Below are 17,877 nucleotides of genomic sequence, written 5' to 3'. Positions count from 1 at the left end.
AAAAAAAATTGGCTGCCAATCAAGATAACTTCTTAAAGGTATTTGTATTTTAGAAGGGGTTCCTGAATGCAGAGAAGTTTTTGATGGAATGATAGTGGTGGGAGGTCATTTTTTGACAGAGGGGGCTGTTACCTGAAAGGCCTGTACTCTTCATAAGAGCCTGGGTTGTAAATGAAAAAAGAAAACTTAAATTAGGAAGGAGGAGAAGACAGAATGGAGCTAATGCACTGGGAAAGGACAGTGGTTTAAAAAAAGATGACAGAGGACAAAGCTGATAAAACAAGCTGAAAGGAGAGAAGACTGAAGTTAGAAAGAAACGAGATGCTTGAATTAGTAACTTTGAAATAAGAACAATTTAGAGTGATAACAAGATTTAAAATATGACCATGAGAGGTGTCTGATTTGGAGTGGAGAATGACATTGGAAGTCATGAAACCATGAAACTATAAAGGTTAGGTTGGGAATGGGTGACCTGCATGGATATAGGGTAATGGCAGGACACGTTTTACACGTAAAGACAGATGATGGGACACAGATAAAAGTAAAGAGCCAAGCACAATTCTTTTTTCTTTTTTTAAGATTTTATTTGAGAGAGAGAGAAAGAGAGAGACAGAGACAGTGAGAGAGAGCACGCGCAGAGGCAGAGGGAAAGGGAGAAACAGACCCCCCACTGAGCAGGGAGCCTGACGTGGGACTCAATTCCAGGACCCTGGGATCACAATCTGAGCCGAAGGCAGATGCCCAACTGACTGAGCCACCCAGGCGCCCCTAGCCAAGCACATTTCTAATGAATCTCATAAATGAAAGAAAATGGTTCAGAAGTTTTAAGTATGGTTCATCATCACACTACTTCAGAAATAACTTTTCTTTAAAGTTATCTTGACTTCAAATAGCTAAAGTATTTAAGACTCCTTTAAAAAAAAAAATCTTCATTTTTCTAAGAATTTTGTTATTCCTTTGCCTAGCAAACCTAACCCAGTCAAGCTCCAAATTAAATTTTGATTATGTAGAATCTGAAAAAAAAAATAAAGAAGAAAGCTTGTCTTACTCAATATTCTATTTACTCAGCTGCCTTCAAGAGCCTACCATCCAACTCAAACTAAAACAATCTGAGAAAGTATTAGGAGGAGGAGGTGGGTGATTGCCTCAAAAGTGGCATTAGTGTCTACCACTCGTCATGTGAAGGACTGCTAGTACCTAATCTAGGCCTAAATAACAATAAAAGACTTTCACCTGTAGAACAGATTGTAGTTAAAAACTGTGCTATGAGCTTCCCTCCAAGCCCACAAGAATAAATGAGGCACTTTTAAGCATTCATAAATAATTTGCAAAATGTTCTGAAAATAGAGGTATGGTTTAAGATTCTTGAAAACAGAGCAGCAAATAAACACTGTCTACCTGTAGAGATCAGATTCCAAAAGTGTCAGCTGACGTGCAATTTCTATTGGATGAAGTGTCATGAGATCAAATGTTTCAAACTGTCCCGCTCTGCTGATATGCCATTCAATTGGCGGAGGTGGACTTTCAAAGGTAATATTATGGCTTATTCCATTTGCCTGAGCTTGTTTCTTTCTCCTGATGATCTTAGCAATTGACTCTACCCATTTCTTCATAGCTTTCCCTAGAAAAGAACACAAAATACCTTTTACTTGACAGACATAACTGCAAATCTTCACATAATCTTTAATCTTTATCCAGCCTCAACAATTACCAACTTATGGCCAATTTTTGTTTCACCTAACCCCACTCATGCCCTCCTTCCACTCCCTATGTTATTCTGAAAGAAAAATAAGAGGGGTGCTTGGCTGGCTCAGTCAGAAGAGCATGCAACTCTTGATCTTGGAGTTGTGAGTTTGAGCACCATGTTGGGTGTACAGAATACTTAAATAAACCTGAAACAAATATGTCATATTATTTCATTCATATTTAAGTATAAAAATTAAAGACTTTTTAAAATGACAATACCATTATCATATGTAAAAATGACAATAACTTCTTAAAAGCATCAAATATCTAATTAGTGCTCTTTCCCTGATTCTCATAATGTTTTCTAACAGTTGGTCTGTTTGAAATAGGGTCTGAACAAGTTCTACAAATTGCACTCAGTCAATGTCTCGAGTCTCCTTTAATCTACAGGCTCTCCTTTTCTCTTATTTTTGCTTGCAATTTACTTGTTAAAATGGAATCATTTGCCTTGTGGTATTTCCCAAGTCTGAATTTTTCCAATTCTGTCCCTGTGGTTTCATTTGCATTGTGTCTCTGTCCCCGTTTCTTCTGTAAATCACACACATACAGACGTGATCTAATTCAGGATCAATTTTTCACATGAATACTTGCAAGAATATTTCCAACAGCAGGCATATAATGTCCAGTTACTTCTTTGTAATATTACTAGGGGGTTGAAAAATAGTAATATTCTAATTCTATCATTCCTTCATTTATTAGTTAAAATACATTTATAAAAAGAAACTTTCCCTCAGAGCCCCCGGGTGGCTCAGTCCGTTAAGCAGCCAACTCTTGATTTCCACACACGTCATGATCTCAGGGTCCTGGGATGGAGCCCCACATAGGGTTCTGCACTCAGTGGGGAGTCTGCTTCAGGATTTTCTCTCTCTCTCTGCCCTTACCCCACCACTTGCTCTTTCTCTCTCTCAAATAAATAAGTCTAAAAAAAACACTACTTTGCTTCATCAACTATTTGGTTATGCTGCAGTATAACTTATTGAAGAAAGACCTTCAGACATTAATATAACCATTTACTTGCTTTATCCTAATACATATGTGTATTTTAGAAGTTTCTTAGATCATATATAGTCTAGCATCTTCATTAAGAATATAATGTGAAAAATTATTTTGGTACCATAAACAATTTCAAGGCAAACGTGATAAAAATGTATCTTAAACATCTCAAAGTTGAAGCAAAGGAATCACATTCTCTATTTTAAGTAAAATTCCCCTTAAGTAAGAACAAGTAGGAGAGAGATAAGCTAGGCTTAAAGTATTCTTAATTAATGCCTTATCCTGTGAGATAAATGTTCTTGATTCAATAATATACATTTGTTTAAATGTTCATGGCCTAGACTTTCATTTTATGGGCTGTGTGCTAAAATTTTAGGTAGGAAACTCCTATCTTTCAGGTGCTAAAAATACACCAAAAACTTTTGCAAGAGAAGCAAATATTATTTTTAAAGATTTTATTTATTTATTTTAGAGAGAGAGAGAGAGCATGAACAGGGGAAGGGGGAGAGGGAGAGGGAGAGAGAGAATCTCAAACAGACTCTCTGCTGAGCTGAGCACCGAGCCTGATGCCGGTGAGATCTCATGACCCTGAGATCATGACCTGAGCCAAAATCAAGAGTTGGATTCTTAACCAACAGAGTCACCCAGGTGCCCTGAAGTAAATATTATTTTTAAAAGTTGTTAACCATTCTAAACTAAAGAATAAGATTAAGGAGAATAAGAAAACAGATACTACTGCACATGTATTTAATTAGTTGAAAGAATGGCAACCTTAAGATGAGATAAAATTTCAAATGTATTAAGTTTATTAAAGAAGACTTATGACTTCTTTTAAAAAAAGATTCTCCTAAAAAGCTTGAAAAGGCGGGCGCCTGGGTGGCTCAGTTGCTTAAGCGACTGCCTTTGGCTCAGGTCATGATCCCGGAGTCCTGGGATCGAGTCCCGCATCGGGCTCCCTGATGCAGGGAGTCTGCTTCTCCCTCTGACCCTCCACCCTCTCGTGCTGTCTCTCAGTCTCTCTCAGATAAATAAAATCTTTAAAAAAAAAAAAACAACAAAAACTTGAAAAGGCAAGGTTCCAAGACTTCAGGTTGTTCTAACATATGTGAGCTCCTTCGAGTCTATAAACCATACCAAATGTTATTTTAGCTGTTTAAAAATAAACAACAGTTTAGCTTCTTAGAAGTCACACAAATTTAAAAATAAACTCATGCACAATGTAAGAGTCAATCAAACCTTTAAATAATATACCTCTTACACTTGAAATGAAGGATTCTAGTCTTTCAAGCAACTCCAAATCTCTTTCAAAGTCATAAAAATGGTGTTCAACCCAGTGCCGAAACACATTTAAAATCCTGAAAAAATGTAAAGAAACACATTTTAGTGAAACCTAAGCATTCAGTTATACTTCTTTCACTCCTCTAATACCATGGTAACAACTTTATGCAGGGGCCAATATAACACTCAGAGTCTCTAATTTGTATTTAATTTAAAACCTAAGCGCTTTAATGATGTGAAACAGGTCTTCAGATTAATTTATTGCTTTAAAATTATACTTTAGGGGCGCCTGGGTGGCTCAGTCAGTTAAGCGTCGGACTCTTGATTTCAGCTCAGGTCATAATCTCAGGGTCGTGGGATCAAGCCCCAGGTCGGGCTCCACACTCAGCGCAGAGTCTGCTTATCTCCCTCTGCATCTTCCCCCACATGTGCATGCACTCTCTCTCTCTCTCGCAAATAAATAAATAAATCTTCAAAAAAAGTTTAATCTGAGTATGGGGGAGTACAGATGCCCTATAGCTAGTACAAAAAAATTACTCCTTTATTGCTGATGGGGTAAATAAGATCATCTTTTTTTTTAATAAAAAAAACTTTTTAAAGTATCATCCTCTTTTACAAAGAATGACATGTTAAAAGTTTTGGCTGAGAAACATATAGCTGGGAGCTCTATCATTCCAGTAAAACTGCATTTATTTGTGGCAATTATCCTGGAAAATAAATAACATACTCAGTTCCAAAGTTGCAATTTATTAGTTAACAATACTCAAGGCACCTTCATATTTACAAAGAAAAAAATATTTAGATCATGTACAACTAGGGACTGTAAAGAAGACTAATCAAAGGAGCCTCCAATTTTCAATGCTCAGTGGCAAGAAGAAAAGAAAACAACACTGACTTAGGAAGTCAGACAGATACGGGTTTGAATCCTGTCCTGCTGTTCACTTTGTATGACCAATCTCAAATTACTCTATCTTGCTAGGTTTCAGTTTCCTCAGATATAAAGTAGTAAAGGCTGTCAGGATGAAATAAAAATGATAAAACACTTAGGCATAAAGTAAGTACCTAACAACTAGCAGCTGCTATTATCAAATACATTTTTAGAAATTACTGATTTTGGGGCACCTGGATGGCTCAGTTGGTTAAGCGACTGCCTTCGGCTCAGGTCATGATCCTGGAGTCCCTGGATCGAGTCCCACATCGGGCTCCCTGCTCGGCAGGGAGTCTGCTTCTCCCTCTGACCCTCCCCCCTCTCATGTGCTTTCTCTCATTCTCTCTCTCAAATAAATAAATAAAATCTTTAAAAAAAAAAAAGAAATTACTGATTTTTTAGATGAATGAATAAATGTCTATATTTTTTGTGAGAGAATAGTAGGGTAAGAGCTAAAAATTCCATAAATATTACAAACTATGAAAAACCCCAGCATTACCAGATGATCACAAAGGGAGAGGGAGGGGCAAGGTTGCGAGTAGGCACACTCACATGAATTTTACAATTTTTACTTAATAGGTATCCTGGTCTGTAAGCACAATATATCACATGCCAGAGGTATCTGATGCAAATAACACAGTATATTTTAATAATTATATTTCTTCAGGGCATTTAAGAGGAACTTCACATAGAACTTTGGAAATTTAATTTAACTACTATGAAGTCTAACAACAATACCTCTATCTTAATTAGATAACTTATATGTGCTAACTATATAATGAAAATTGAATGGTACATAAAAAACATAACATTAAGGCCAAACCTAAGTTGTACTGGTTGGACATATTCCTTGCGAAACCTTTTAAGGTCTGCACTGATTGGCTGTTCGCCTTTCTCTACGGCCAATTTATCTGCTTCAGTAGGTTCTGGCTCTGGAATTTCAAATCTAAGAAGAAAAGAAGGAAAGTGAGAGAAATTTTTTGTTGTTCATACACAAATGAAAAGGATTTCAAATACAACAGAAAAATTATTGTAATTAAGCAACCTTGTTTCCTACCATTTATGTGAAAAGTGCAATTACTGATAAACTTCCCTTTAAAGTGTTACATACTGGGTCCTGGGTGGCTTAGTCGGTTAAGTGTCTGCCTTCAGCTCGGGTCATGATCCCAGGGTCCTGGGCTCAAGCCCCACGTCGGGCTCCCTGCTCAGAGCGGAGCCTGTTTCTCCCTCTCTCTCTGCCCCCTCCTCACTTGTTCTCTTATTCTCTCTCTCTCTCAAATAAAATCTTCAAAAAAAAATTTTTTTTAAGTGTTACATACTGTAAGAAATTGCCCTCCAGCTTTACAGTAGGAAGGTTTAATATTCTTACTTTTATCAAAAAAAAGTAATAACTAGCACTGATCAATATAGAAAAGGTCAATGGAAAAGATCAATCTACATAAAAAAACAATCTGGTGGTGCCTGGGTGGCTCAGTCGGTTAAGCATCTGCCTTCAGCTTGGGTCGTGATCACAGGGTCCTGGGATTGAGGCCCGCGTCAGGCTCTAGGCTCAGCGGGGAGTCTGCTTCTACCTCTGCCTCTGCCACTCCCCCCGCTTGTGCTCTTTCTCTCTCAAATGAATAAATAAAATCTTTAAAAAAAAATAATTAAAATTAAAAAAAATAACAAAATCTGTAAGGAGTATATCCTCCTTAACATAACAGAGACAGCATATTTAATAATCTGTCCTTAATATTTATTTTATTAAAATGAAAGTAGACATAAACTTCCTTAAATGAGTATAAATGCAAGAGAAGGCTCCAACTGAATTTTAAACAATATTTGAAGAACATAAAGTGGATAAGGTAACAATCAAAAAGCTAAAACAAAAAAAAAAGAAATCTTGCCCAATCATAGGAAAAATAGCTAAAATATAAGTCTTAGAAATATGCTTTCCTTATTTTGGACACTGAAGTACAACTGAGTAGATCTTCATAGCATATTACAGTGATTCAGTCTGGTAAACTTAGTTTCATAGTACAACATAATGACACAGGTCAAGATAAAATTCTGGTACTAAATTTTTTAAATGTGAAACAAAAAAAAATTTTTTTTAAGATTTTATTTATTTATTTGACAGAGAGAGACACAGGGAGAGAGGGAACACGGCGGAGGGAGTGGGAGAGGGAGAAGCAGGCTTCCCGCCGAGCAGGGAGCCCGATGTGAGTCTCAATCCCAGGACCCTGGGATCATGACCTGAGCCGAAAGCAGACGCTTAACGACTGAGCCACCCAGGCGCCCCTAAATGTGAAACAAAATTATTTTGGAGCCCAGATACTATCTAAAAAAGAAAAACTCAATCCAAAATTTAATTTTTAAAAACTAATCATAATAAAGGAACTGTTAAATTTTTTAGGTATAATAATGAGATTATGATTATGGTTTTTTTTTTTTTTTAAGATTTTATTTATTTATTTGACAGAGACACAGCAAGAGCAGGAACACAAGCAGGGGGAGTGGGAGAGGGAGAAGCAGGCTTCCCGCTGAGCAGGGAGCCCGATGCGGGGCTCGATCCCAGGACCCTGGGATCATGACCTGAGCCGAAGGCAGACGCTTAACGACATCCACACCCAGGTGCCCCTGTGATTATGTTTTTAATAAGCATACTTACCTTTGAAATACAAATGAAAATATTTACAGATAAAATATGTTGTTTAGGATTTATTTCAAAATAATACTGGGGTTAGGGTGTTGAAGTCAATAGGGAAACAGATGAAACATAGGTTGATAATTACAGAAGCTGGATGATGGCTTACTATACCCTTCTATTTACTCTTTTATATGTCTTGAAATTTTCCTTAATAAAAAGTCTGTTTAAAAGTGACAAGTAGAGGGCGCCTGGGTGGCTCAGTCAGTTAAGCGACTGCCTTCGGCTCGGGTCATGATACTGGAGTCCCGGAATCGAGTCCCGCATCGGGCTCCCTGCTCGGCGGGGGGTCTGCTTCTCCCTCTGACCCTCCCCCCTTCATGCTCTCTCTATCTCATTCTCTCTCTCAAATAAATAAATAAAAATCTTAAAAAAAAAAAAAGTGACAAGTAGGGCACCTGGGTGGCTAAGTTTTGGTTAAGTGTCTGCCTTCAGCTCAGGTCATGATCCTGGGTCCTGAGATCCAGTTCCATATCAGGCTCTCTCCTCAGCGGGGAGTCTGCTTCTCCCTCTCTCTCTACCCCACCCCCTGCTCGTGCTCTCTCTCTCAAATAAATAAAATTTTTAAAAAAATAATAAAAAATTTAAAAAAGTCTCTTTTAAGGAAGTATTGTTTTATTGCACAAAAAAATCATTAAAATACATATTCAAAATTGGGTCTTTCTATTACTACTATAAATATTGCTAAGATCTGAAGAGACCTCTGTTATAAACAGAAATTTTAATGAGCACACTGAAGAGAACAGTAATACTACTAATTTAATGCCAAATAAATCATGTTCAAAAACAACTTGAGTATATGCTAGATACCCACCACTTTGCAAGGAACAAAACAGTTAACTTTTTATGAAATGTTAATGTAAGTAAAATAAATATTTTCTTACCGTTCAATCAGTAAGCTTAGCAATTCCTGTGGTTTACAAAATGAACGGTATGTAGTAAGAAAAGTACGAACAAAATTGGGATCTGAAAAGACAGAGTATAAAACAGGTTGTATGTTCAATTTATTCAGTTTCATTAATTCAAAGTAGCATATTTTGGGAGGCCTGCCTTCCTTTATCTTTTTTCTGGTTCCTCCCACCATGGTCTTCCTGTCAATCATGGTATTTCTTGATAAATGAGGATTGTTTCCCGATTCAAGATTCATACAATTTTTATGAATATTTAATAATAAATGAAGTTTACAATATTATATCTTAGGGGTATTTAGTTATTTATTCCTTTTGATTCTGTAGAATTCTTTTTATATTTCAGAGGCAATCTATTTTTTCCATGCCTCAAGCATTTTTTAACATCCCTGAAAAGCTTTAGATTCTCCGCCCTAGGTAGGTAAGCATTTGCAATGAGTTTCACATACCTGCATACATATGATATGTTAACCTTTCAATTAATTTCACTACAGTTCCTCCTTTAATAATGGGGATTCCACTTCTACTTTGCAGGTTGTCTTCAAAAACAATGTTTTCCTCAGAGTCTTTTATCACAAAACGATACACTTCAGGACTTGGTAATCTCAATGGTTGCTCATTTTCTTCTTTCAATAACACTGAATCTAGCATTCGATCTAGTGTACTACGATAGTGAAGAGAAATAAGTGCAGCCATCCAATTATTTTTCTCTTCAGCAGACCTAGCAGCAAATATTATGCTATTTTCATCTTTGGATACCAACTCAAAAGCATGTTTGCACTCACAAGTATCTTCTTTATCACATATTTGTATTTTCCTCATGACAAATTTTTCTTTTAATCTGTATTCTGCACTACTATAACCTGGAAGGCGTGACTGACTATGATTGGGCTTACAGCTGATCATTAAGCCATCAAAGAGAAAAATATGTCGTTCATGTTTAGCACCAATTCGTGTCAATGGACCTTCCATTATGAATTCATTACAACACTGTCCAATATCTTTGCCTTCCCATCCATCTATGTTTTTCTGAATTTCATTCATTTTTTTAATAGCCAGATGCTTGCTTCTTAACTGACGATTATAAAAAGGGCAAACAGGATCCCTAAAAAAAAAAAAAAAATCAAGATAAATTTAGCTTTTTCAATGGCTAAGCAACCCAAATTTCTTTAATTGTGAACTACCTCAAATCAAGTGACAACAATATTATAAATAACCAAACACCAGATTTTGCACACAGCATTTACTTTCTTCTACTAACTTTGCCACAACTGATACATGCCTCAATTTCATTATTGTGAAAGAGAAGTACTAGAGAAACTCTGTATTTCATTCCAAATGCCATACGAACTAAAATTACAAAGAAACCTAAATTTCTTGTATAACATATAATTATTAGATTTAGTTTTTAAAATTTTATTAAATATATCTTAACAGTAAGACAATGCCAATTTTCCACAACTAAAAGACCAAAAGAAAAATGTAAAACAGAAGTATAACTTCCAAGAATGCACATATCACTACAAATAACACTTCTTTAGAAAATGAGGCATCAGATATAAATGAAATATGCAGAAGCATTCATATTTTCAACAGTTTGGAATTACCCAGGTCGGCGTCTAGGTGAATACTGCTTGTAAATTCGGTCCATACTACCTTGGAGATTCATAAGAGCAGTAATAGCTTGGTTCAAACATTCTCTGTCTTCCTGCTCTTCACTACATGCTTTCAATTGCTAAGAAAAACAAACAAAAATTAAACCTGCATTGCTTAATTCTTTCCCTTTCTTGTAGTTAAAGAGGAAACAGCAACAACTATTATATAAACTCTAAATGAATTTTAAATATACTTAATAAAACCAGTTACAATTTTATTTATGTATACCTGATCTCTCAAAACCAACTCTTTTTTTTTTTTTTAAAGATTTTATTTATTTATTTGACAGAGAGAGACACAGCGAGAGAGGGAACACAAGCAGGGGGAGTGGGAGAGGGAGAAGCAGGCTCCCCGCAGAGCAGGGAGCCCAATGCGGGACTCGATCCCAGGACCCTGGATCATGACCTGAGCCGAAGGCAGTCGCTTAACCAACTGAGCCACCCAGGCGCCCACCAACTCTCTTTCTACATATGTAAATATAATACAGATACTAAGCACTACTGCCATAGCAATCAGAGAAAAAAGCAACTGTGAAAACCATGTGGACATTTTCCAGATACATAAAAATAGTTTAAAATATGCAAAACATGAAGCTTATAAGTTGTTTTTGTTAATAATTACAAATGAGATAAACAAATTATTTCATATTCTCTAATGATTAAGTTCTTAAGTTTCAGAAATGCCTAAAAGCTTGTATATCTTTGTTATACAATATAACCAAGTATGCTAACTTTGGCACCCCAATCCACCATAAACTTTTCTGCAAACAGCATCTGTGAGATTCAACTGTTATATTTTTTTTAAGATTTATTTATTTATTTGAGAGAGCGAGAATGAGTGTGAGAGAGAGAGAGAGAGTACACGAGAGGGGGGAGGGTTTTAGAGGGAGGAGCAGGCTCCTCACCGAGCAGGGAGCCCGACGCGGGACTCGATCCTGGGACTCCAGGATCATGACATGAGCTGAAGGCAGTCGCTTAACCAACTGAGCCACCCAGGCGCCCCTCAACTGATATTTTTTACAACATAAAATTCAACCATTGTAGTAAGTATCAAGAAACCATAAAAGTTAATATTCTATCTCATTAACCCTTAGAAATAAAAGCTTATAAATTCACATTATTAATTCTAACAACTCTGGCTCTACTGGATTTATCCAAAAATTTTTCTTCTATCTCACTCTCAAAGTGGAAGAAAATTTACCTTATGATAAATAATTCAGATTGGATGATGCTCCAATGTTCAATTTGACAGAAGAAGTCAAAGTGGAGAGTTATATAGATATTATATACAGATTATACAGATACAAAAATACATTTATGCAAGAACATGGAAAACTTATAATCACTTCTTTCTGAAAATTTTTTTCCTTCTGAAAATTGTTAAAAATTTAAGTTTATTTTATGATTTTAAACTACCTTACTAGAAATTTTGTGATCAATTTTTCTAATATTCCAAGAACAGTCTGAAAACCATTCAGCAATGATCCCCATTCCTCAGCAAGGAACTGAGTAATAAAAACTGTCTGAGTTCTAGGTCCATTATTTTTTTTTTTTTTTTTTAGTTTATTTTTTAGTAATTTGTACAGCCAACATGGAACTCAATCTCACCACCCCGAGATTAAAAGTTGCATGTTCTTCTGACTGAGCCAGTCAGGCTCCCCTAGGTCCATTACTTTTCATGTATATATCCTAGAAATTATTCCCTAGAGCACAGAGCCATCTGATACTTTTTGAGATACATGTAGAAGTCTTGCTATCACAAGATCAGCAATTTAATAATTTAAGTGACTATCATTAAAAATAAAATCTAATCTCTAGATTAGGAAATAAAAAATTGAAAGGATGAAGGGAAAATAGGCAAAATACCAAAAGATGTTTGGAAAAGTATCAGTGCTTGGTCATTCTGACTTCAAAAGGTGAAAATTACTGGCAAAATCACTTATTTTGCTGCTTTAAAGATCTCTTACAAAAATTCTTCTCAGCTCTACTCTAAAATATTTCCTTAGGAAATATGGATATTGATATAAAATGCTTAATTATAGGTTTTTTTCTTACTACTTTTGTTGATCCAAATTTCAAATTATTTCTAATAATAAGATTCTACCAAAATGAGAACTGGGTTTTTTTGTTGTTTTTTTAGAGAGAGAGAGAGAGAGAGAGTGAGCATGCATGAGAATAGGGGTGGAGGGGAGAGGGAGACAGAGAATCTTAAGCAGGCTCCACTGCCCAGTGTGGAGCCTGACACGGGGCCTGATCTCACAACCCTGAGGCAATATCAAGAGTCAGATACTTAACCAACTGAGCCACTCAGGCTCTCTGAGAGCTGCTTTTTTATTTCGGTGTATGAGGATACTAAATTTCTAGTCTATTGGATCTTAAGACTGCTCAAACTCTTACACATAAATGGCCATGTCATTTCTAAATATCCATGTTATAGTTAAAGGCTGTCAAGGAGTGAGAAAAAAAAGATATTTAAAGGACATTTCAGGATACTTCAAGCATAGGATTTCCTAGTGATCGAAGTAGCTAAAGGAGTGGCTCTGCCATAATCTTAGTCTACTAATTTGCTAAACATTTCCTGAATTTTAATAATCAGTGAGATTTAATAAACATCAGATAAATATCCAAGCTACCTGTCTATAGACATTTGAAATAATGTATTCTAAACATCTTATATTGACATAGAAATTACCATACTGAACTACTTGCAAATAAGCCATGCTCCTTCACATCCCTATGGCTTTCCACATATCCGCCTCTGGCCCTCTTTCTCCACCTGGTGAATGAGCCTCTATGGCAGCTCAAACGCCTCCTTCTCTATGACACTTTTCCCCTTCTCCCCGCTTTAATTTTTTTTCTTTTGAAATAATATCAAATTTATACAAGAGTTACAAAAATACAAATAATTCCTGTATACCACGAGTCACCAACTTTAAACATTTTGCTACGTATGCTTCATTAGTCCGTGTGTGAGTATATGTGCACTGTTTTTTCCCCTGAGCTATTTGAGAGTAGTTTGTGATGCTATCCCCTTTCGGTTCGTTGCTGAAGAAGGAGAACCACTGCTAAATAGTTTTGAGATTGTTTTTGGAATATGAGGAAAGCTCAAGTGATACACAAATTACCCTCAAATAGTATCATTCCCCTTCACTCCTTTAATGTGTTAGCAGTGCATCTTAGAGCAAAGATAACTCTTTTATGGTATAGTGATTAACTTCAAGAGATTTAACATTGATGAAATTCTATTATCTAATTTTGTGCATATCCAATTTTGTCAAATGTCCCAATAATGTCCTTTAGAGTAATTTTCCCTCCAACAGAGGATGCAGTCATGATTTCACTGGCTCTCTCTTTTTTCCAGTTTTATTAAGATATAATTGACATACAGTACTACCAAAGTTTACATGGCAGAGCATAATGATCTGATTTACATATACTGTGATTTATTATCTCTTTTAATCTGCAATAGTTCCTCAACATTTGTCTTTCATTGCTCCCAAAAGCAAATAATATACACACATACACACATCAGAATAGCAGGATAAATCCCTATATACCCAACACCTATATTAATTTTTTTCTTACTTCCCTAGACAGGGTTAGTTACTCCTGCCTCAGCGATTCCATAGTACTATTTCTTAAACACTTATTACATTTATTTGTTGCGATTATTTAATATTCATCTTCTTCACTAAGCCATGAACTCCTTAAAGTCTGGCAGGGTTTTATTCATTTTTAGTATAGTACCCAAAGGTAATTAGAATGAATAACTGTTTATAAATATTCATAATTTGTTAAATGTTTAGACAAATAACAAACATTTATTGAGTTTTTACTCAGTGCATGTTCTTTTATGCATTACCTTATTTAATCTTAGTTACAACTCTGTAAGATAGGTACTATTATTATACATATTACAGATGAAGAAACCAAAGCACAGAGAAGTTAGGTAATTCACCCAAGATGAAGAGCGGAGTCCGTATTCAAACCCAGAAATTCTGATTCCATGGTCCATGTTTTTTGCCACACCCTACACTGCCTCTCTACAATGACACCAGACACAACTAGGCAGAATATTGGTCTATGCCTAAATCTGGTGACCATGAGTTGAAGGGAACCCTTCAACATTAAAACAAACTGGATAATTACACATTTTAAGAAGTAAAATGAACTTGGTGTGCTTTAGAAAAGAGGTCAAAGAGAATAAATGCCCTTTCAATACCTAAATTAAGAAATAAAGTGGAAGTGATCTTTCATTAGGTGCAGTATCTTATGAACTTGACTGAAGACTATATTCCTTGCTTACCTGATAATCATTACTCTCCTTAGTTGTCTATAAGTATATCCTGCTCAAGATTTAACACTTCGTGTAACTTTTTTCTTTATGAGACTTCTTGAAATACTTAATATGCTTCTCTTGAATTCCTATAAAATGCTCTATCTACTGTGGATGTCTGTGTGCCTAAAGGTAAATTATAATAAATTATAAATTTGTTTCTAATTCATTATACTGGGAGTGCAGTCTTGATGTGAAATAATACATGTGATCAATTCTTTTTTTGTAATAATAAAGTACTCTCTACATTTTCATAAAAATAGTGTTTTAGTAATTTGGTGGGAAATTCAATTCATTAAATGTATTATTATTCCTTAGGACATCCTTGAATGATGGGTCAGCACTGAAAGAGTATTTATTATGTAGCAAGATATTTCTTGTAGTCTTTTTCAATAGTCAGAACATTAATTTCAATAGAGATTATCTCAAGCTCTTTTCTTTTAGAGATCTATTTATTTGAGAGAGAGAGAGAGAGAGAGCGAGCAGGGGGAGGGGCAGAGAGAGAGAATCCCAGACTCCCTGCTGAGGACAAAGCCCAATGTGGGGGGCTCAATCCCATGACCCAGGAGATCAAGACCTGAGCTTAACTGACTCAAGCTCTTAATGTTATAATATACTCACACACAAGAACACAAAGACAATGACAAGCAAATGTTACATAATCTTAAACAATTAGCGAATCCAGGTGAAGGCAGCACACTATACTGTTTTTGTAACTTTTCTGTGTTTCAAAGTAAAAGGTAAAAGTATTACCTAAAGAAACTCAATCATCTCAGATGGAAATATTGGCTTATATTTCCCAATGAACCTCATTAGAATTATTACTAATAGGTATTCCTGTTAAGCTTTAAATTAAGAAGGATTAAGTTCTCTTGAGAGGAGAATTTTTATTCCTTCCATGACTAAATTTCCAAGGAATGACCAGAGAGTTAAAAAATATTACTTGAGGGGCACCTGGATGGCTTGGAAGTTAAGCAACAGACTCCTGGTTTCAGCTCAGGTCATGATCTCTGGGTCCTGGGATCAGGCTCACGCTCAGTAGGGAGTCTGCTTCAGATTCTTTCCTTCTGTCCCTCCCACCACACACTGTCTCTCAAATAAATAAACAAACAAACAAACAAACAAACTCTTTTAAAAAAATTTTAAAAAGAAAGAAAAAATAATGTTACTTGGCCCTGAATACGTCAATATTTTTTTTTAACGTTTTTTATTTATTTATTCATAAGAGTCAGAGAGGCAGAGGAAGAGGGAGAAGCAGGCTCCCCGCCTAGCAGGGAGCCCGATGCGGGACTCGATCCCAGGACCCTGGGATCATGACCGGAGCCGAAGGCAGACACTTAACCGTCTGAGCCACCCAGGCGCCCCTGAATACGTCAATATTGAACTGAGACCAGATATGTTCTTACCAACAGAAGGATAAATATAGAATATGTTGGAATATAATAAGTATATTATACAGTCACTTATAAATCAGGAAATGAAATTATTTTCTTGTTCCTCTTACATAAGGATTAAACATACCTTAAGAAAAAAAATCTATAATTTATCCGAGAAAAAAAAAATAAAATGAAAGTACTTTGTGATCAACCTCAGAAGGATTAAATCTGAGGGGTGCCTAGGTGGCACAGTATGTTCAGCGCCTGCCTCTAGGTTTCGGCTCAGGTTGTGATCTCACGGTAGTGAGATCAAGCCCCTAGTCAGGCTCTGTGCACTCAGCACAGAGTCGGCTTGAGCTTCTTTCTCCCTCTGCCCCTACCCCTCACCCCTCCATACTCTCTCTCATTCTCTCTCTAAAGTAAGTAAGTCCTTTTTAAAAAGAATTACATTTGAAAAAAACAAAAAAGAAATATATTACCCATAAGATGAACTTTAAAGTACTGCTATGAATAACAACAATCCAACAATGTACTCTAAGATAATTTCAAGTAAACGGGGAGCCTGGGTGGCTCAGTCTTTAAGCGTCTGCCTTCGGCTCAGGTCATGGTCCCAGGGTCCTGGGATCGAGCCCTGCGTCGGGCTCCCTGCTCAGTGGGAAGCCTGCTTCTCCCTCTCCTACTCCCCCTGCTTGTGTTCCCTCTCTCGCTGCGTCTCTCTCTGTCAAATAAATAAAGTCTTTAAAAAAAAAGATAATTTCAAGCATGTAACATGCTATAATTTCTCATTACGTAGTTATTTTTCTATCTTGTTTATCATAAATTCTGGTTCTGGGAAATAAAACTTGAATAATATTTAAATGCTATGTCCACAAATAAATCTTCCTTGGTATATGACCGAAGCAAATACTTCAGATTGAAACAGGCTTAAAACTGCTCCAGGATTGTGCTTTCTACTCCCTAAGGAATGTGACGGCCTTAAATTACACTGGTCCAGCCTTCTTTCTTATGGTTCTCATCCAAAGTAAGCTTAACATGAAATGAAATTTCTTTTGGATGAGTACTTGAGCCAAAGAATATCACAAAAGGCAATCTACAGAAATGGAAGAAAATATTTGCAACTGATACCTATAATAAAGTATTAATATCCAGAATATATAAAGAACTCCTATAACACAACAACAAAACACAAATAACCCCCCCCACCACCAAATAGCAAAGGACTTAAGTTTTCTTCCCCCAGGAACTTACACAAATGATTAACAAGCATATGAAGAGAAATGCAAATCAAAACCACAATGAAATACCACCTCACATCTAGCTGGATGGCTACTATCAAAAACCAAAAATACAGAAAATATCAAGTGTTGATGAGGATGTAGAGAAACTGGAATGCTTGTGCATTATTGGTGGAGATGTCAAATGGTATAGTGCTATGGAATAAAGTACAGTGTTTCCTCAAAAAATTAAAAACAGAGGGCGCCTGGGTGGCTCAGTTGGTTAAGCGACTGCCTTCAGCTCAGGTCATGATCCTGGAGTCCCGGGATCGAGTCCCGCATCGGGCCCCCTGCTTGGCGGGGAGTCTGTTTCTCCCTCTGACCCTCCTCCCTCTCATGCTCTCTGTCTCTCATTCTCTCTGTCTTAAATAAATAAATAAAATCTTTAAAAAAAAAAAATTAAAAACAGAATTACCATCTGATTCAGCAATTCCATTTCTGGGTCTATATCCAAAAGAACTGAAAGCAGGCTCTTGAGGAGATATCTGCATATCCACAGCAGCATTATTTACAATAGCCAGAAAGTAGAAGCAATCCAAATGTGCATTCACACTGGCTGCATACCAATATTTTTAACACTACTGAACAGTGTACTTAAAATCGCTAAGATGTGAAGTTTCAAGTTATGTGTATTTTACAATTACAAATAAATGTTTTAAAAAACCAAGAGTATCACAGTCATGAAGTTAAATGCATT

At 36.2% G+C, this 17,877-nt stretch overlaps 1 protein-coding gene across 4 annotated transcripts in view; it reads right to left on the bottom strand.

Moving 5' to 3' along the window:
• Positions 1-17,877, bottom strand: part of SOS2 (SOS Ras/Rho guanine nucleotide exchange factor 2) — an 88,516-nt gene that overhangs the window by 24,389 nt on the left and 46,250 nt on the right. For all 4 annotated transcript variants that reach the window (XM_034992316.1, XM_034992315.1, XM_034992317.1 and 1 more), the window contains 6 exons: positions 10,147-10,274; positions 8,989-9,644; positions 8,516-8,597; positions 5,769-5,891; positions 3,991-4,094; positions 1,399-1,621 (listed from right to left, as the gene is read on the bottom strand). In XM_034992316.1, the coding sequence (XP_034848207.1) occupies positions 1,399-1,621; positions 3,991-4,094; positions 5,769-5,891; positions 8,516-8,597; positions 8,989-9,644; positions 10,147-10,274 (1,316 nt within the window). The remainder of the gene's footprint in view (positions 1-1,398; positions 1,622-3,990; positions 4,095-5,768; positions 5,892-8,515; positions 8,598-8,988; positions 9,645-10,146; positions 10,275-17,877) is intronic.

This window comes from Mirounga leonina, unplaced genomic scaffold (assembly GCF_011800145.1).
Source record: "Mirounga leonina isolate KUSES-001 unplaced genomic scaffold, KU_Mleo_1.0 Mir_82, whole genome shotgun sequence".
NCBI lineage: Eukaryota > Metazoa > Chordata > Mammalia > Carnivora > Phocidae > Mirounga > Mirounga leonina.
This window is presented reverse-complemented; position numbering and strand designations above follow the sequence as displayed.